The 22348-nt window shown below is 32.0% G+C and overlaps 1 protein-coding gene across 1 annotated transcript in view; it reads right to left on the bottom strand.

Moving 5' to 3' along the window:
* LOC121116655 (1-phosphatidylinositol 4,5-bisphosphate phosphodiesterase-like) overlaps positions 1–21495 on the bottom strand; it is a 154146-nt gene extending 132651 nt beyond the window's left edge. Inside the window, 4 exon segments of the mRNA XM_040710924.2 lie at positions 1490–1627; positions 6067–6126; positions 6213–6299; positions 21313–21495. Coding sequence (XP_040566858.1) covers positions 1490–1627; positions 6067–6126; positions 6213–6299; positions 21313–21396 — 369 coding nt within the window. The 5' untranslated portion in view covers positions 21397–21495.
* Between the last annotated feature and the right edge of the window lie 853 nt (positions 21496–22348).

Here is a 22348-nt window from a genome sequence, read left to right as displayed (position 1 = left end):
AGTGTTTTACTTAATAAAATGTTATCGCCTTCGGCCCAATACCTCATTACACGGATAGATTCCGAGTATCTCCCACTAAATACTTCATAAAATACTAGGTCACAATCTCCTCTTCATAATGATATCTTCCATTTACTTTCTTATCCTCCATTGTGCTAATTGTCCGAATATCACTTAAAAGTCTAGATCAAATAATACATTTTTCGCTTTGAGATCTTATTTCTTTATTATTAAAATATTGCAATAATTGACCATAAACTATCTGCTGATGCTGTCTCGAATTTTGAGATAGAATGGGGAAGTATGAGGGGGTAAACGTATACAGTGTACTCAAATTATGATAAATGGAGTAATATTATTTCGCCACAAGACGGGGCTACTCTCTGTGGCTTTTTTACAAATTAATATATATAAACAAGGCTCATTCTTCAATGAAGTATTATACTTATTTGCTCAGATCTTCTTTTCTTAATGGTATACAGGGTTGGACTGCAAAACGTGGATGACTAATTAAGGTTAATTTTTTATTAATTTAAGAAGGTTTAGGAATTATTTTTTAACATTCTGGTTCAGCATTCTTTTGGGCATGAACAAACTAAAATAAACATTGCGTTATCTCATCATTATAAGTGTGCAGAAAGCCAAAAGGCAGCTTATCTCAGATCTGCTAGAATCTGAAGTTGAGTTGGTGAGGATTATAGATATTGTGAAATAAAATAGGAGACTGGTTTTCAAGGGAGTCAAGATAAATAATTTTGGAGAAAACTTCTCGAGTTAAGTTGGATCTCGAGAATATCCTGGAGAAGCCCGCCAAATTGATGATTTGCTTTACCAACGACTTCTACGTGGCTGCTAAGGCCATCAGGAAGGCGGCGAAGGGAGATTTGTAATTTTTCTCGTATACAAGGATCCCACACCACCTATTGACAGAGCTCATGAAAGCCAGGAAGCTCAAGAGGTAAAGGGTAAAAAGTATGTTACCTCTTTTTTCATCAGATTTGAACCCACTGTGTGGGGCACCTTCGAGAGAAAATCAAATAAACTACACAGTCAAATGTGGACTCACGGATGGCCGCCATCGTGGCATTGTAGAACAAGGAGTCTGAGTACCTTTTCATCATATCCTGCAAGGCCTATTTTTTTTTATAGTTATTCTGGAAGTTATGTTAGAACAATTTCTTACAACCCAACCCTTTACATATTCTAATTTTTTGTGTGTTTTTATATATTGTGTAAATTTGACGAAAAATAATACAAAAAATAGAAAAATAGTCCTTGTTTGTTTTCCTTATATACCTAAGTACACTAAAAGTACTTAGGTATACGAAAATTAGATACGTAAGTTTGTACATATTTGATTTGATATTCAATCTTTTTTTTTGTAAGAAATAGTACAGATACATGATCCCAATTTTAAAATAAAAATATATGTTTGAAACATTTATGTATAAAGTATGTGCTGATATTTAATATTAACATATTTATCTACCTCAACTTTCTCTTTGTTATCACAGACAACATGACAGAGGTTCACATTTACCATATCCATACCAGAACATATAATAAATGCCTGTTCCGTATATTTGTCTCCAAACTTCTTTTTGAGGGCTGCATCAAATTTCGGATCCTGCAATCAATATATATTTCATTATTAAATATCTTTAAAGACTATGTAATATACAATAGTATCTCGGTAATCAACCATTTAAAAACCCTTGTGAGGAGTCTTTTCTTCATATATTCTCCATATATAACTCAGATCCCTCATCTATAGTTAACATTTTTTATTATAAAACTCCTTTCGAACTATCACTTACGTAGTGTATAGCTAAAAAAATCCCCGTCAAAATTTGAACTCCGAGTTGGATTTACTTAGACACATCTAATTTGATCATAACACACCTTTATATGTCTGCTATTATTTGGATCTATTTCAAAGTACCAATTTAATGACAGCTCAATACTCGGTTCGGTCCAATTTTGCAAAAACGCTCACATCAACTTAATCAAACGACTTTTACATAACAACTGGGCATCCAAAATGGCTGATACTTAGGTGAGTAACAGCGGACAAAATCTAGATAGATGTGACAAGCTTTTATTTATAGTTTTTGCCATCTTCACTTTGAGGTCGGAAACTTGTCAGACCACCCTCGTAAAGAGCCAAAGTTCCCACCTGGACTAATATTTACAGGTGTAGGGATAATAGTGAAGGGTATATAAATTGTAATCAGTTTAAAATAATTCATAAGTGAGAGAAGAATCTGTAGATTTGGAACACACAGAGGATGGAGAGTTCAATGCACGCGTCACATACTATGATTGTGATGATTAAGGAAATAATTAGCAAAGTAGAAAATTTAGAAGCTGAAAATGAAAGACAAATTGGGATTATTGAGGCTATTATGGCTTCGAGTAGTAGGATCCTGATTAAAAGATGTTCTTTATTCGATAAAATAAGGAATACTAATAAATTAAAAGAGGAAATTAAATTAAAGCAATTTTTATGTGAATATCTTAAAGATTTAAAATATTTTTTTTTGTGTTGATCTATTTATTTTATGCCATTGGAATAATAGTTAATGATAAAAATAGTTCTTTTAATTCCTTTAGACGTTCATCACTTGATTTATTTAATTCAATATTCCTTTTCATTTAATAATTTCTTTACTAATAGAAAAAAAAGAAAAATGGCCTTAAGTTGGTCTATAAAAAAGAAAGTAGAAAAAAAAAAAATGGGTGGGATCCATTTATAGAATGTTTATTTGTTAACCCTACAACGCCTTATGATTCATATTTGTTACATGAGTGTTTGAGTTAAGTGTTAATTTAATGAGTCAGTTGGAGTTGCACTGAGGAAATAAAATAGTCCGAGAGCCTGCCGTTGAAGATTTTAACTCATAAGGTACCCAAGGTTTGTCCCACTAAAACCACTTATGTCACGTAGAACATTGTCAGCCTATTTTGTCCATGTACCTTATGGCTCAAATACACCGTCCAGATTCAATTTTCAGGTATATAGACAAAACTTGCACCAATGTAGGGCACTTTGTCAAGACATCATAAAAATCCAAGACTGACAAAAAAATTTGGTCGGAAACTTGAAGCCCCCATCCCTCCCACCACAAAGTAATTCATAAACCTATAAATTTACATGGTAAAGCTTGTATGACCGTGTAATACTACAAATATGAAAGAACATCTTTAAAAAACCAAAAAACTCACAAAAAAAATCCGTCGGAAAAGTGAAGTCAGGTGTCTTCTCTCCCAATTTGCCCCAAAAAACGTTGTACTTACGGTGTATTTCACTCCAAAAGTACATGGACAAATCGTGTCTCAATCTTCTAGGTGACATAACTAATTTCTGGGGCTCAACCCTTCTTTACCACTTAAATTACTCCAACTCACCTAGGAATGATCTTTGAAGTACAAATACACTTCAAACCTAAGCATATTGATTTCAAGAGAGTAATTTCTGTTGAGTGCTTTGTCTATTGAGCTACATCGCACCATTGATAATATTTCGCCTCAAAAAGATCATGTATGGAATTATATCAAATAAAAAACCATTAAAAAGAAACAAATGTTAAATTTTTACTAAATACCTTTCAGTGGTACATAAGTTACAATGATCAAGTTTTAGATGTATTTATTACAAGGATAAAATGTTTCATATTTTCTTATAAACATTAAAAAAACAGTGAGTTAGTAACTTTGAATTTTAAAGAAAAGTCCATTTCTGACCAATAGTTCAAAAATATCGAATTAAAATAATTGAAAATGCTCGATTCTGACCCAATTAATTAACATATTTTTGTTTTACAATCTTACTAATTAAAAAAGAAAATGAAACAGCAATAGAGCATGAGCTAACTAAATAATTTTTTCCCCGCAAGATGGTGTGACAGTTTGTGGGTTGGGCGTGTACCATAAATAAACTACAACGGTCACTCGTTAGAGCAAAAATCTCAGTCTATGGTTATTTTTCTAAAATTGGATTATTTAGTAAATTAAGCCTCTTTATCAAACCTACATAAGGACAGCCATATGAGCTCTGTACCTCAATATGTTCAAAAGTTATGGCCGATTATAAATTTTTTGCACTATCTTGACTTCTAAAAAAAATAGCCCCTTACCGTGACCATATATAATTTTTGTACGAAGTAAAATCAAAATCGATCCGTAACTTTTGCTATAATCCTGGTCACCAACATACAAAAGAACTAACAACAAAAACACATGCAAAGATAATAAAACCTTAGATAGAACGACGTAGCGCAATGGACAACGAACTCGATATAATTCGTCGTTCCTAGAGAACGAAATGCAAATAATAGAAAGGAATGTGGACTTCAATAAAGATTCTTAGGTCAGAGAGAGAAAGTATAATATTAGAATATTTTCTTATACTGAATCAGTGCAACTCCATTTTAACAATTACTGAATCATTAAAAAAAATCCAAAAGGAATCTCCATGTTACTTTGTGTGTGTCTTTGTTTCCTTTATAGGTGCCCACACTGTTGGATCTAAGATGCTGAAATTTTACATTGGGCCTCCTTTGAACCTGGTCAGGCTAAGACGGGGATGAGGATTTTTTTTGGGGCGTGGCTTTATATTAGGAGTGCTTACCTATCCTTAAAACACAAAAACCGTTTTTTGGAGCTGAAGAGGAATAGATAGGGGGTTGAGTTATAGATCAAAAAGTGTTTTTGCGTATTAAAAAAATTTATTTCATATACTACATTTTTTAAATTTATTCAAATCAAAAAAGTAATATGCAAAAAAATAAGAACTACTAATTAAATATTGGATTCTTGAATAAAGTAAAGATTGTAGAAATTATTCTAGAGACTCGTTTACATTTAAATTTGACACATAAATTAATATTTAACAGACATACATGTCATTTTCTAACAAAAAATTCAATTTTTTTTTGTCTATTTTTTTTCATTTTTTTTTTCATCAAACGTCAATTTTCCATTTTTTAAGAAAAAATGCCAAAAACCATGTTTTTTGCACAAATAAATGCTTACACAACATTTATTGATTAAATAAAGTAAAGATTGTAGAAATGAGTGAGAGATTAGTTTGTTTATAAATTTAACACATATGAATTAATATTTAACAAACATATCTGTTATTTTCTTATTAAAACTTCATTTTTTTTTTTTTTTTTTCAACAAACATAAATTTTCCATTTTTAAAGAAAAAACACCACAACACTATTTTTTTTTGCTTAAATACATGCTAACACAACACTGATTGCTAGATATTTTCAATTTGCAGAATATTTTTAAAGTAATTTTTGTAATATTCGCAAAACGGAACAAGCTATGGCGATTTATATTTTTTTGCCAACATTAGTCTCCATAATTTTGTTTTGTTTTTGCAAGTACGAAAAAAATAGTGTTAGGAAAGTGTATCTCTTTAAAATATCAATAAATGGTATTTATTCCTGAATTTCGATTTTGTAATTTTTTGAAATAAATAAATAAGGTAGGTACGTTCTTTGAAGTTTATACCATAATGTTTAAAAAAGTAATCATAATTACACTACTAAGGTTACAAGAGCCAATAGTAAGAGTATTGGGGGTGGGGATGCTATGATGAGGCTTTGTGGATTACCTTACATTACTGGATTGATATATCGGCTATGTAGTATGAAATATAGTCGATTTCCCGCTTCTATGTCATGAAAATAGCAAGAGAATTAGAATTATCAGGATATTTCTCGACAACAATAAATTTATATCATTTTGGCCATTGTCAATCGGATATCCTTCCCCTTTCTTGGCCGAGCAACGCTGGGTAATCCTTTTGCTAGTTTATTAATAAAATAGCTATTCGTTTTTAATCTTGAATTTAATAAAGATTCGCGTTATGAGTGTGTAAACCGAAAAGGATCATAAGTTTAAAGTATAATGTCACAAATATCTCAATTTTTGTTCGACTGCAGTGAAACAGTTTGCAATCAAATTGTCGAGCAGTGTGTTTGGTCGTATTATGAAGGAGTACCGAGATACAACAGCTTTTTTTATGGTTATTATTGTAAATGTTGGTTTTACTTGTGGTGCACATCCAATACGAACATCATTTACTGTTGAGAGTTCCAACACATCTCCTTCCTAATAAAGATATGTTATAATTATATTGGTATATAAAGTCCATTAAATCAAATACAATTAAGAAGTCATTATTCATTGTTTTTTACCTTAGAAGTACTTTTCCAGTAAATGAAAAACCCATTATCGTCCACTTTAAATGTGCAGTCTTGCTCATAATCATAGTCTTCCTTGGTCTGCAAAATAAATAATACATATATTACCAATATTTTTGTGAGAAAAGTAATAAAAAAAAGTATTGTTAAGGACAATTCCTAGGGAACTATTGTTACTACCTACCAAAATTAAGTGCCATTTTGTAGTATCTATATCAATAAAATTTGTTTGTATATTTATATACTAAACGTAAAGTCATTTTTGATTGTATTTCGAAATACATCAATAATTTTAAATTGTAAATAATAGGCAAAAAAATCATGTTATCAAAGCATGTAGACATGGTTTTAGCCAAAAAAAAATCCCTTAATGTGGCTACCTCCATTATCACTCACAGCCTTTACACGTCGCCTGAACGCCGAGCAGGAGTTGATGACAAACTCCTCTGACAAGTTGTCCCATGCAACCACTATAAATGACTTCAGAGAGTCCACATTTGGGTGTGAAGTTCTGTTGATTTCCCTCTCCAAAGTAACCCACATAGAAAAGTCCAGTGGGTTCTAATCTAATAAAGAAGGGGCCGTAACTCTTTGGAGCAGATTCGAGACATGTTATCTACACATAACTTTTGGTTCTCGGCGGACATGTGAGAGGGGTAGCCGTCCTGAATCCCCACGTAGTTACCCTCCAGGTATTTGGTCTTCAGTTTTGAAGAAGAACGGAGGCCTATTATTTCGATCAGAGGCCACAACACCGAGGACCATTGTTTGAGCCGAATATTAGGAGTAGTAAGCCCTTTTGACATCTTCTTTCGTTTCTGCATGCCAACGGTTGATCCGGAGATTGTGAAATTAATCAACTGTGTAAATCTTCTGCTCCGAGAAATTTTTCATAATTGATCCAATTGCCTAGATTAGTGTGGGAATTCTCTTGCACCTCTCGAACCTACTGGCTTTCATATTCTCCGTCAGAAGGTGGCGTGGGGTCTTTGTGAAAGAAACTAATCCCAAGTTGTGCTTTATAGTCCTCTTGATGGTCCTGGGAGCCATAGAGAAGTTGCCTTAGCTGGATCCTCTTTTATGTTCTTCTGCAAAACTTAACATGAACTTCGCATCCCTCCTTAAATTATGCCCTCCACTTCCAAACATCCTAGAGAGACCTTCCCTATTTCATTTTGATCTCCGCCAATTTAAATTTAATATACTTTAATCTCTACACTAAAGTACTGTCTAGCTCAGAACGTCATATTTAAAAAAAAGAAACAAACAACAATAGCTGTTATTGCTATTCTGGAGGAGATGAATGTAAGCAATAAGTAGTTAGGTGTGAGTTTGCTCATGAAAAACAAAGAGTACCTTTCTGGATTTGTTGGATCATCTTCACTATTTGAGCAATGTTTGTCTCTTAGTTGATGACTAATTATTCCGGATAAGGCCGTTGACTACTGCTAGTACACGATAAAGATTCGAAATATAGCAAAATTTAACCCTAGATGAAGTGGTTGTTGCTTGCAAAAAGAAGGAACGTTATATTTGATAAAACATGCAAACTGCATACCATTGACTTGGGCACCTTCAACTTTAATCACACGGTTCTAAATATTTTTTAATGAGTGAGAAAATTGTGTCTCACATCACCATATTTTGGACAGTACAACAGGCTTAAAAATGGCAAATTTGGACCCAAATAACCTTGTTTTCAAAGTAATACGGGATATATTACTCCAAAAAACGACCTTAGATGCCTCAAAATTTGCCAAAGTCGGGTTTTGAATGTCTCCACCAGAAAAGGTGGATTAAAGAAAGAAAAATATTCAACCCAAAAAAGGGAAAACAAAATACAGAATAAAATTAACCGGGAAGGATTTCTTCTTTATAAATATATATAAAGCAAGGTTTGTCCATTCGACGACAACTATTAACTTTTACAATGCATGCTATCCTGCTAGTTTATTTATAAAAACAAATTATTTTTTTCTTTTTTAAAAGAAATTTATTTAAAGGGGGGAATGCTAGTTAATAAATTTGGCTAGGATAAGTCAAATTTGTAGAGTATGCGGCAGGTATCGGGTCTTATACAAATTTTAGAGGGTGGTTCAGATAAATTAGGAAAATATTTTTTAAGGCTTATAGCAAACGAACTTGAAGGGGTAAAACTATAATTTTTTTTATAATTTGAGCTCTACAATCAATAAAATTCAATTTTAATGTGATCCGCCTCTCTGGAATACGTTGCCTCCACGGTGACAGAAGCTATGATATCCCGGGAGACCTCGTGCAGATCCAGTTTTACTATTACACTGGTTCTGATTTTGAACTTTTAATTTAAATTCCTTTGATGGTTGGAGAAGCCCAAGGAAGAAATTAAACCTTTCAACAAGATAACGCACCAGCCCACAAGGCCAAAAAAGCGCAACATTGTCTTGGCTACAAAATATCTTCACTTTTGGAGCCCGAATTTTTAGTCTGCAAGTACCTTAGCCTACGCATTTTCTATCTTTGGGTGAGGATGGAGCATGAGAACAGTGCCAAGTATCATAATTCTGTGGAGGCCCTGAATAAATAAATTATCCACACTATTGCAAAGCTGGACCTGTGCGAGGTCACCCAGGCCTGCCAAGGCTTCCGGTGCTGTGAGGCTGGAAATATCAAGAGAGGTGGATCTCATTGTAAATACTTAAATTTCATTACATGTAGCTTTTGAATTATAAAAATAAATATGTTTCTACCCCATCTACTTCGTTTGTTATAAACCTTTAATGTTTTTTTACAATTTATCTGGACCGCCCCTTATAAAAGTAATCAATTAACCATTTCAAATAGTTGATAATTTACTACACGCATAACGTCCATATCGACTCTTTCCCATGTTTTTATGTATTCATTGTGAAACTTGGGAATCATTATAAGGTATCTTCCTTAGCTAAACATTTTACAAAATAAAGGCGATTGCATATATGTATACTGATTAACCAATTCATGAGCGAAAGGACAAAGAAATTGCGTTGTAATACAATATTCTTTTCTTTCATGTTAATAGCTTATTACTTGTAGGAAAAAGCTAAATAAAAATTAGGCTATAGAGCTATTTCGGACAAAAGCTTGAAGTACCTTAATTGTTTATAAATAGGACCATATATTACTCCGCTTATTCTTTATAAGGTATTTATTTTGATAAATATGGGTATAAACATTCTGTTTATATTGTGTTAATATATAGATACATATACAACACATTGACTGAAAAGTCCTCCTGGGCTTAACAAAGAAAAAACGTTTTTTTCTTCAATATTAGCTTTAAAAAAATAAAAAAAATTTAAAAAAATGAATAATTATTATTATTTACGTTATGGAGAAGAGTCCAAAAAACACTTTTCAAGCCATTGGTTAGGTTGAAGAGCATTTTTCCCGATTAAGAAGCCGTGTAAAATTAAGAATCGAGATTGTTTATAATCCACTGTTTTGGAGATAACAAAAGTAGCGTCACCCTTTGCACAATAACTCACTTACTCACTAACTAAAGAACAGTCATTAAATGGTACCATCTGTATATTGAAGGTGAGTACCAATTGAAAATGAAGTGAATTTTTAAGAAATAGCGCTAATTAAGCGTGAAACTTGCGAAATTTCAGCCCATGTGTTATATTTCTGAATATAGAAAATGATATTACACTCATTGAATTTAAAAAAAACCTGGTGTTTTATTTAATGCCTAGAGCTACAATCAAAGTAACAAAGTTATGATTGGCTGGAACCAATAGAAAAGGTAAGACATGCAATTAAAAAAAAGGTTTAATGTACTTAATTGTATTTAATAAGTATATTATCATATTATCACAACATATGTGATAATCAAAAAAGAATTAAAATTGAGAAAACCTTTTAACTATGAATACAAAAAATACTTAACTCGAATATAACTCCTTTTTTTTAATGTTTCGATATTTAGTTTAATAAAGTAATTTTTAGAAAATAATTTTTCTATCTATATTTAATAGGTCTTTTCGTAGAAAGAGTTATAATGTTTGTCCTAATCAAGGTCAATACCTTTTTAGACAAGAGAACATTGCTGACTTGGTGATTAATTATCTCTTTTTCCTAATGGTACCAATTTTAAACTTCAACAAGAATTAATTTATTAATTAACAATAGAATTTCAACAAAATAAATATTAAAAATAGATTTTTATCTGAGGTCTTTTAATCATTAATTAGCTACCCTTAGCAGCAATTATGGACTCCAGGTGACCTGAGGAAGGCTCAAAACCTGCTAGGGATATAGTTCTTTATCATGGCGTCTGAGTGCTGGCTGACAGTGGTTTTAAGTGCCTCAGTGTTTGGTTGACATACACTGCTGGCCTTTCCCTCGACATGTACCCAAAAGGTGTGGCCAAAGGGGTTGGCATCAGGGCTGTAGGGGAAAATAAGTGTAAAAAAAGAGTTTAAAAGACTCATTCAATGTGTATTGTATCGGAGGATATGGATTTTTTTAAATTACTGGTGTCAAAAGTTGCCTCTCCACCCTCACAAGGCTCTTTCCTCCCACTTTTTGATAACTTTCACGACAGTCTGGTTGTGAAATCCCGAGATCTCTTGTATAAGCCCTCATAGACCGGACCTCGGCTGTTTTTTCATATCTCACGCAGGTCCAGTTGTATCTTTTTGACAGAGCCCTTCTTCCTTTCTAACGTTTTGAACTTGCTGATGGCGTAGATGGTGGTCCTGGAAACGCCCAACTGCTTGAAGTGCACGAATGGAAATTCGTCAATCACACCTAAGTGTCCTTTACTGGATTTTTACGTCACCCAGAGCGCCTGGTTTGTTTTGTTTAGTAACTAATTGTTTATGGTTTAATATATTGAAATATGAATTAATTTGAATCCTTTAACCTTCATTAATGATGGAATTAATAATTGTCCAGATTAAAATGTATCACCCCTAATGTATATAATCCTTGTTTTACCAAAAGCAATACTTGAAAGCAGCATAAATATTTCTATATACAATATTCATAAGCATATTGAAAGAGGTATTCCGAATTCCTTTATCATATTAATTTAGAAAGCATATTGTATCTTATTTTCTGCACACTGACAATATATTCCCCTCCCACAACCAAAAAATGTATGTATAAAGATTTTATTTATTATTACTATTCTTAAAGCTTTCTGGTGAGCCGTCATCGATTTTTTTATTATTGCTATTCTATTTTTTTTCTTTTATGAATAAAAACGAACAATCCTTTCATTCTTGTTCGTCTATATCTATCATACATTTAGAATATTTCATATAAGATTACGTATATACTATATTTATACATTGTGTACAGGTTGCAACCAAAAAATGAGATAAATAATTTTACATGAAGGGTTTGTAGTAGAAAGGATGATGATATTGAAATAATTGAATATTCCATGGATGATCGATATATTAATAATGCAATTTTTGGCCATTTTAATATAAATGAATAAAATTTAAGAATTATGTGGAAAATTATAAAGTTTAAATGCTTACAGATTGTGTACTCAAAAAATACTTAAACACCATGGAATTTTAATAGATCAAAATAAAAGGAAAGTGAAATTGAATAGTTGGTAATTAGGATTCTCGAAAAATTAGGTCAAAACATTTTTGCATAAGGAAAATTTACTGAATAACTACTTGACGAAAGACAATTTGCCGGACGGACCTATTGCTAAAGGACCATTTGTCCAAAAAAATGATGTCAAATATATATATATATATACAATTTTATATTTTAATTCAATTTAAAATAATACAAATGTACATATTGGTCATCTGCTATTAGGGGTTGAGTTTATCTTATGATACAAATTTTTATTCGATTTTTCAAGAGTAAAATATAATGGAGAGTTTTTGTTAGAGTATTTATTTAACCAAATCATCTGAAAATAGTGCTTGGAACAATTTTCATTTTTACACATGAGCCTTCAGCTCTAATAATTGCCTAAATACGAGACCTAAATCTCTTACAGACTGTGACTATGTAGTCTGACTCAAGCTTGGCCCACTTCTTCTTGATGGAAGCCTCTAGAGATTGGACTCTCGTGTTATGAGTAGCACTCACCGACTCCTCCAAATACTCGTAGATAGAGTAGTCCAAAAGGCTTTGCGTCTGGAGATGAGACCGGCCACATGTTGTGGCCCCAAAAGGACGGAAATTTGTCTCTTAGGAAGGGCTTGATATTTAGTTCCGTTTTGATTGAAAACAAATTTTCCCCTACCAAAAAGTAGTACTTTCTTATACATAAGTCCTATGTAAACATCTGCATTGAGTTGATCCTTCCTGCCCACAAAAATATGATTGCATACTTCACCCGCGCTGATTTTACGTTCTGAAGACATGTTTCTCTGAAGCTTAGACATTGTCTGGATGTTTGGTTGTGATATAGTGGCTATTTTGCTTATTCACAGAGGCATCAATGGTGAAATATTCATCATCTGGAAAGAGCACACCTTTGCCATAGTTTTGGTTGGCATTGCAGGAAATTGAATCTTCTTTTGCTCTTTCCAAACGTCTCAGCTTGCTCATTTCAGAAATAAAATGTCTTGTAATCCTCTCCTTCGATTTTGTACCAATGTCACTCCGGATTGTAAATACCACAATATCAGGCACTAGATAATATCAACCTTAATTATATTCATTAATGATGATCAGGGGATGTCTAATATTGCTAAGAGGCTGCAAACTATAGGAAGATTACTATTTCCAAAATACAATATAGAAAAACTTCAAGTGCCCAAAAGAATGCGAGGATTGGGATTGAATTTTATTGAAACAATAATTTCCAAGATCTTTGCAAAAATGCTTTTTAGAATTTTAAACGCAAATGTTCCATGGATCTTTTCGGATCAAAGAATATTATACATTCTGAAGAGATAAAAACCGATGACATAAGGTATTTTGGAAGAAACTTGTATTTAGGGAGAGGATATTGGAGATGAAAGGTATCCTATTTGCGTCAGAATGGAATGACTCTTGAGTCACAGAAGAGGAAGAAATAAGGTAGGATCGGCAGAAAGGGCAGCTATAGAAACAAAGACAATCATCAGCGGTATATTAAGAGATTAGCATCTGTTGGATGGATTAGCTGGGGAAGGAGTGGTACAATTTACATGCAATCGGATCATTAATATGTAAATTGCAATTGGACAACCAATTAATAAAAGCATGGAGCCTTCTTATAATCTAGAATTACCTCCGGCAATTAAAAGAGTGAGAGAGATATTAGGTTCTAAATCGGGATTTTACAGAAATAATATAAAACAATGTCCACTATTTAAAATCCAATGTGGGAGACTGGAGCAGGATTAAGGAAAAAAAAAAAGTTCAAGTCAATTTTTTCCTTACTAAAGAGCATAAAGAATACCGTATGTAGAAATTTGCAAACGCATATAAATAGCAGAAAAGTAGCTTGCAACAAGTTTACAGGGAAATCCCTATTAGAGAAGCTTTGTACCTTTGAATGTGGAGAAATTGACACACAATTGCATATGTTTACTTCATGTCACAAAAATATTTAGGGATTTTGCATCTAAGATTTTATTAAAATTAGGCCTGGAGGAGAAGGCGTTGACTTTCCTGTTTGGACCAACGAAAAAGGGTAACAGATCAGCTTTGGGGAGGAAACTTTTGTGTTTGATAAAAAGTTTTTGTAGATTTGCAGGTATGAAATTTTTTTGAAAAGTATGGATAGCTTAAAATATCATTTAAGTATACATTTCATGGTAGTAGGGAATCAGGACGTCGGTCTGTGGAACCGTTTGAGAAATCAAGTTTTAGAGAACACCTATAAACACAATTACGATTGGTGATAGGGAAATAATTGTATTTTTTAATCATAGAAATCAAAAAGTGTTAACACCTCGATTTATGTTAGTGCTACTTGTTTTTGTTTTTTTTGTTGTTGTTTTTGATAATTGTTTTGTTTTATTTGTATGTCAAATTTTACATTGTAGCTAGACATTGGATGAAATATTAAAAAAAAAGACCATTATATAAGCAAAATAAAGTAATATGTGGTTCGAATTTAGTTCGAATCTTTACCGTTTTAGTGTTTTAAATAAATTAAATAGGAAAAAAACACAACAGCGATTTGAGTAGAAGAAGTTCTTATCACTTCTTCGTTATTAAATGCATATCATTGGACAATTTTTATAACTGATATCAGAAAATAATATTGGATGGACGAACAAGCATATTATCAAGCACAACAGTGATTTCCTATTCGCTATGATCCAAACCACATTACAATTACAACATGCTACTGTGTTGTTTTTATAAAATGATCATCTTTAAAATTAATAATAAAAAAATAAAATTCAACAAAGAAACTTAGTTTAATTTAAATAACATATATAGCATATTAAAAATACCTATTCATCATGTTTTTATTTAAATTGAATTAAATAAACACAAATACTGAGTGGTCCATTATAGTCTCAAAACTTTGAATTTCTAAATTTAACAAGATATAATTTATTAGTTAACGATAAAATTGTATCAAAATGAAAACTATAAATAAATATGTGTCTAAGCTCTCTTAATCATTAATGTAGCCGCCCTTAGAGGCAATGAGGGCTTCCAGACATCAGCGGAAGGCCTGCCACCCGCTGCAGATGTAGTCTTCTGTCATGGTGTACCAGTGCTTGTTGACGGTGACTTTGAGGGTCTCGGTGTTTGGATTACAGAGAATTCAGGTAATCGCCATTACATACCAGCAAAAAGTGTAGTCAAGGGCGTTGGGATCAGGCCTGTGTGGGGCCAAATATGTTTAAAAATAACTCAAAAGACTAATTTAAAAGAGTCTTGCAACTAATGAGATTTGTTCCTCTCACTGCTGTTGTTGAAAGTGGCCTCTCTACCCTGACAAGGCTCTTTCCACTCGCTCTTTTGATAGCTTTCTGGACTGTCTGGTGTGAAATCCTCAGATCTCTTGCAAAGGCCCTCATGGAGTTAGGGGATTGACCTGAGCTGTTTTATTTAACTATCACTAAATCCGTTCCTCAATCTAAATCCCTTTTAATATCATAAGCTGTTTCTATTATGGTGTACTTAATTATTTGTTATATGCAAATATCCTGACAGGCGAGTCACTGTCAGGTAGTATGCCTATTTAAATAAATCGTTAAACGTACTCTAAGTCTCCTCTACGCCGTTCACTCTTTTTCTGTCGGTCACGACACAACACTCGTCGATCACGTTCAAGTGTCATTTTATCGACTAGTACGTTAGCTAGAGAGATAAGGTTTTTATAACTATTTGTTACCGCTTTAATATATCGAAATAAGAATTATTTTCAAACACTCAACCTTCATTTATTTTTGAGTTAGTAAGTGATCCGATTTCTATGGATCATCCGTTAAAGATCAGTTTTATGCTTTCTAGGTACAAACAATGAGGTAAACATAATCTCAATACAAAAGCAAAAAAAAAAAAATTCTTTACTAGTGTAAATATCTCACACATCATACTACAGAATTTTTGAATGTTTTTATAAAAAAGAACCAAGATACATGAGTTTTTTTTTTGTGTTTTTTTGTAGAGTTTAGCAATGCAAAACCTTATTTATATTGAGTAGTTGTTATAAATTCCATTAATTGAATATGTATAATTGGGGAAGATAAATAATAATAACGTAATAGAAACAGTCGATTAAACCTTGATAATCGTTAATTCCAGGACTGTAAATAACTCAGTAATTAATCAAACATAAACTCTAAATAAATAGAATACCAAAAGTATATGATAAATTAATAATTTAGAAGGATTAAGCATATAATAAACACAATAAACAGAGCTTGAATATGTAATTCAAGACACTTTTGGGTGGCCCTGGAACCAAATTTTGTCGTCATGTCATCTTTTTTTTAAAATCCCACGTAATATAAAAACAAAATACATTCATTCAGTCTTATTTCGTCACAATGGAGGAACTATACAAGGAGCTGTTGGAGATTCAGTCCACAAAGGAGGAACGGAGATGCACTGTAGTTATGTTTAATAATCAAGGACCAATCAGCAACCGTGACATCTGTAACACGTCTGGGCTGACAATGCATTATATCTAGGAAACTAGCAATAGTTAACTAAAAAACTAGCTGGTCTTTGGGGGTGTGTCTAGCGAGGGCAACGTCATGCCGCCGCACATCTTCGAGGTCGAGCTGAGGGTGAATACCATAATCTACCTGCAAGTGATGGAGTAGACTGTGATCTTCTGAATCACCTTGGTAGCCTCATGACCAAGGACTGATGGCGCCCCAACATCCCCAATTTTAAACTGATATATTATTTTGTGTACACCTGTCCAAATAACTAAGGCAATTCTGGTGGCCACCATCAAGAAACACTTGGCATCCATACACAGGGACCTCGTCATCAATGAAAAATGCTCCTGCTTTCGGAGGCCGTGATTGAGGCTACGGGCAATTACATCGAGTAAGCTTCAAAACACATGTCCTACAATGATTTTTTTTAAATTTGCAGTTAGGATTTTAATTTGCTTTTTTGTAAATACGAGAGAGGGTGCAGTTTACTTCGTTTAATCCTTGTATTTCATTGATGTTTCTGTCTCTGGGATGGATTAATATCACGAGAAAGAAACGGAGAATTCATCTCCATTTATTGGATTATACTTTCATGATTGAATATCCAAATCATTGGTGCCCAGTTTGTTTGATCTAAAAAGGTTTATTGAATAGTAAGGGTATGTTGTAGGGCATATACTCAACTTTGAGGGGGAAATATAGATCTATTTATGTTTATTCATCATATATATATATTTGTGCAATCTATTGACTGTACATGGGTAATTGGATATACTTTCAAATATATAACCACTCAAATTGTGTACACAGATATTTAGATATTAATGGTAGATACAGGTTATATTGATATAGGGCTTTTCCAAAACAAGGATTTTTATCTTCATATACATATAGGTTTTTACATTAGGGTGTTTTTTTTGAGGGAATTGATTGACTTTTTCAATATGTTCCTTTAATTGGTTAGAATGAGTTTTTTTCGAATTTTGAAATGGGTTTATCAGGAAAATGTATATATTAGTATGAAACCAATTACGTAAAATAGAAAGCAAGAATTTGGGAATATCTCACGTTGGCACATTTTGATTAAATATATTAGATATTTTTCATTTTATGGTATAATATAAACAATACCTATACTGTTTAACAATTCTAAATAATTTCTATTTTCTCTCGATACAGGTTTTACTCAAATTATTTTAAATACCACCTTCTACTATTCGATTGCATTTTTCACTGGTTTGGTAAGTGACCGTGACAAACATCGACTACTTGTAGTATATTTGAAAGTTTCTTCTAGTTTTTTCACATGTCTACATATTTATTGCCTAGCTTGACTACCTTCTCTGTGGCATCATTTACAACAGATAGATTTGTCATGACTGATTTTATTTTAATAAAGGTAATGTTTGATTTCCATTTATATAGAGAGGTCTTTAAAAAAATCAGAACAGATATTTAATATCCAAAATATTAGCCCAACTATCTGACCAAATGAATTTTGACAAATCAGTCTTATTTTATTTAAGTATTTTAAAGGTTTTTTTGAGAATTTTCCACATAATCCTCTTTTTTGCTGTTTCATCGATAGACTCTCTTAGCAATGTTATTGGAACCAATTCGTCTGTCAAACCCCCGAAATGCTACCCTATTACTTTGATAGTGGCTCCTGAAAAAGTGAGATGTACATTTTTATATTCTAGGAATTATAATTGAATAATTAATTGAAGCAAAATTCGAAGATGGTACGGATATCCACCAAAGAACATTTTCCAATTTTATGTCTACAAGTCAGCTACAATAACACAATAGTTGTTGAATAAATATGCAAGATGGAGATAGTTTCCAAGTAATGGATACTGTTGTGTCAAAAACCATTGCTCTAACATTTACTGTACATTTCTAATCACACAATAAAATAAAAGTATACTTTGTAATTCTCTTCATTTATCAATTTGAATTTTAAGATACCCTTTTTTTCGCAATGTATTGGAAGGATACAACTGTCATTTTTCCTTTCAATTCCCTCTAACTTGAAATATTCATAATCTTATCCTTTATGTATTTGCATCATTCATCATATATATATAATATTAAAACATTGGATTATTTCAAAAGACTTAATCATAAGTTATGCTAAAGCTTTATAAGTTTGCAATGCACATGTTGTTTTGACATCCTGACCAAAAAATTATCAAAGTCGGTGATGGTGATGGCAGAAGGGTGTGTACACTTGACATGCAATACCCCTACTTGGAGATATAGATATTTTCTCAGGTAAAATTCAATATAGAGAGTTGGAGAACCACTGAGTCAGAAAAAAATTATCAAGAGATTCCAATTATTAACATAAAATATCCATTAATTTTTTGGGAGGAAATCGATGGTTCAATGCGAAGCACGTATATTATATAGTTGCTTTATTACTTTGGGCCCAAAAAAAAGTATCTCATTTAGGTCTTCTATTCCGAAATATAAAAATAGGTAAAGTATTATAGTCTTTTGCAAATATCTGGAGAATTTGTAGGAAGATAAATTGTCTTAGACCATTTTCCCAATTATGGATGGTGCTTTCTCAGTATTGCATATAAAAATCTGACATATATAGTCAAAAATGTTTTAACAAGAACCTATGAAGGTGTTACTTTTCTTACGGGTGCAACAACATTTTGTGTAATAAAAAAAACTACAGAGAGCTTTCTAAAAAAAATGGTATACTCATTTGTTAAGATAATTGTTAATGTATCTTTGATATACTTTTTTAGCAATGGGTATATAAAATAAAAGAGAAAGCATTTGGTAGCAAAGTCTACCAAAAATAAAACCCATTGTAAAAATATTTTGATATATACATTACACAATTTAGTGCTATGATGGATTGATAATATATTTATATAAAGAGATTTTTAAAAGCCATAAGTCCCTACTTTCAAATATACATTATTACTTTATTTTGTGTGAGTCAAATAAGGCATATTCATTCTGCGCATTTTCTTAGATTTTATGCTTATTTTCTCTTCATATTGTACACACTTGTTCTTTATATTAAGACTAGGCCATTTATATATTCTTTTTATATCTTTATAAAAAATGATTCTGTGTACGTCTACTGCATTATGTTGATGGTCTCACTTCCTTTCTATCTCTTTATAATTCTTTAAATGAGATGCAAAAATTAGAAGCTTATGTTAATTAAGCATATAGTATTTTAAATTCTGACATTCAAAAATTTATATTTTTTGATTTGTTTAATTATTACTAGTAGTTTGTTTTCTGTTTTGGATTACATAAGATACAAAGTAAAATTAAAACCTGAAATTATTTTTGACCCATAGTATTAAGAACAATAACTCACAAAACTAACGAACAGACTGTTATTAAATTTTGATAGTCGTCTTTTGAAGGTTGGCTCTAACGGAAAATGTTATGCCCTTTATGTTTGAATCCCGGCAAGGTCTAGCCCATGCATTACACCAAGCAAGAGTTATTCTAATGTCGATCATTAATTATACACGGAGTCTAACAGTGGCTTATACACATTTTTACTCCAACAATTCCTCACTGTTATTTTCCATCATTCAAGAGCGCAACCACTTTAAAATACTGAATACATATGACTCTTATTTAAAATACACTGCATTTATGTAAGGTTTGATGTTTTTGCTAATCTAAAGAGTGTTATGCATTTTTCAAATCTGTTATACTTATTCTTTGGAAAAGAACATCTAAGTATGAAGTATAACCACAAGTCTGTGTGTACATGAATAACCATTTTCAAATGGAATTATAAAGGTACGCCCTTTGTAGGATGAAAGATCGACATCAGAGTCATTCTTGTGAACATAGGGCCTCGACAGGATTATATATATATATATGGTTTTTGGATTTCTTATGAAAAAAAATCAAGTAAATAAAAATTTTGCAAATCAAAATTAAAAATCCGTAGCTCCTTACAAAAATTTAATTTTTGTTTTTAAATTTCAAAAATTAACATTTTTTAACAAAAAGTTTCAAATATTAAATTCTTGGAAAATAAATTTTTAAAATTTGACAGTTTTTCAATAAAAAAAAAAAAAAAGAGGAAAATAAATTGGAAAATTAAATCTCAAATAAAAATGTATCATGTGAGAGCCGATGAAATGTAGTTCATTAGCAGTTTCTCCTACTTTGATGTAATCCACATATTCTCACACCCTGTTTTTCAATCTTTTTCCTGTTTGGCTGACATATTATACTCCATAGTTGGATTTTGAGCAATTAATACAAGCACACTACTTTAGTTGTCTCACGTTAAACCACATAACTAACCTATAGAACAACTTTTAGGGCAGTAGCACATACTTCTTTGCTAATGTCCAGGAATGGACAGAAATTGTATTTGTCCTTTCTCACTTTTTGAGCCCTACATGTTACCTGGTAGGTCTATTACTGACCTATTCCGGAACTATTTAGGGATATTTTTTTACATGACAAAAGTACTTACAATTTATGAATGAATAATGATAACTTTTGTAGAAAATAATATAAGAAACTTGTACGCTAAAAAATACTTAGAACTTTATAAGCCCATTTATGACATTTAATACCTATAGAAAAAAAACTTTTAATATGTAGCTAGGAACATACAGGCATTAATTTATTGATATTACATTATGCTCTTACACTCAAATATCCAATATAGCCTTGTGAACGTGTTTATACTAGGAATTTATTCAAAAGGAGTATTTGAGATAATATTCAATTATCATATTCAGTGGAGTTGAACCCATGTTTTATAGGTTTATGGCCCCACAAGGAAAATGAAAAAGGGGGATATTATTGAGGATATCTGGGCATGAAGTCGTGAAATTATTACAAAATATATATATTGATTTGATGCCTCAAATATCGGATGGTAAAATCACGTTTCAAAATGAATGAGAGGTAATTTTTTAAAATGAAAATCCTTAAATGATGGTTTTGGGGTTATAATTCAAATTGTGAATCAAATTATGATTTACTTATAATTGAGGATAAATATAAGTATCTACCTCTGTCCATCGATCTGCTTTAAGACCATCCAATAACTCCTGTGGAACGGGCCTTTTCCAATCTAATTCGAAATATTTTGTCATGTTTGTAACTCACTATAGCCAGAAAAGCCACAAATTATATATGAGTAGTAAAGATATCACAGATATCTTTAATTCAAAGAAACATAAAGAACGACTGACTATATATTTCACAGCAACATAATGATGGCTTAAGAACTTAAAAGGTCTCCTCTTTGACTTGATTTGGCTTCTTTTTTCTTTCGTTATTATCCAAACATCCCTGATCCTGTTAAAGTGTATTTAACATACGTACACGTCATGTGTAGGCGTACATACATATTTAAAAAAAAGTTTCGGAATGCTATTCTATTCATTCCAAACTTAAAGGAAAGTACTAAGCCTGCAATAGCGATACGGATATTGTATTTTCAGCTCGCCTTCATCCCGACGATAAAGTTCAAATCCGAACATGATTATGATTGTTCCTAATTGTTCTATCAAAAGTACATAGATTGCGTTGGCAAAATCCTAATCCGAATGAACTCCACATTTTTATGAGGGATGCAATAAAAAAGGAAAAGACAAATAATATAAAAACACAATATGGGACCCAATACTCTTAGTCAAACAAAATTTTCTAAATACAGAGTAGCCTCGGATCTCTAGTTCACGTTAAGTTCACAGTAATGGGACGTAAACATTGGAACACAACGTTAGGGAGTGTTTAAGACTGGAGAAGATGGGGGGGAGTTCCGGTGGAGGATATTTTCCAAAAAAATTGGTCGAGTACCAACACAACAGTCTTTCTTTTGTTTGTAACCTATAGTTTATAACAATTATATATTAATATATGTGTAAAAAAAAGAAAAATATACATACACGTCATGTGAAGGTGTACATACATATTTGACAAAAAAGTTTTGGAATGGTTTTTTATTCATCCCTAACTTAAAGGCATGCACACACATACAGAAAACAAAAGGGCCTACGTGACACGAGCAGTCATGTAGATCCGATCATTATAAGTACGAAA

The sequence above is a fragment of the Lepeophtheirus salmonis genome, chromosome 4 (genome assembly GCF_016086655.4).
Source record: "Lepeophtheirus salmonis chromosome 4, UVic_Lsal_1.4, whole genome shotgun sequence".
Taxonomy (NCBI): domain Eukaryota; kingdom Metazoa; phylum Arthropoda; class Copepoda; order Siphonostomatoida; family Caligidae; genus Lepeophtheirus; species Lepeophtheirus salmonis.
This window is presented reverse-complemented; position numbering and strand designations above follow the sequence as displayed.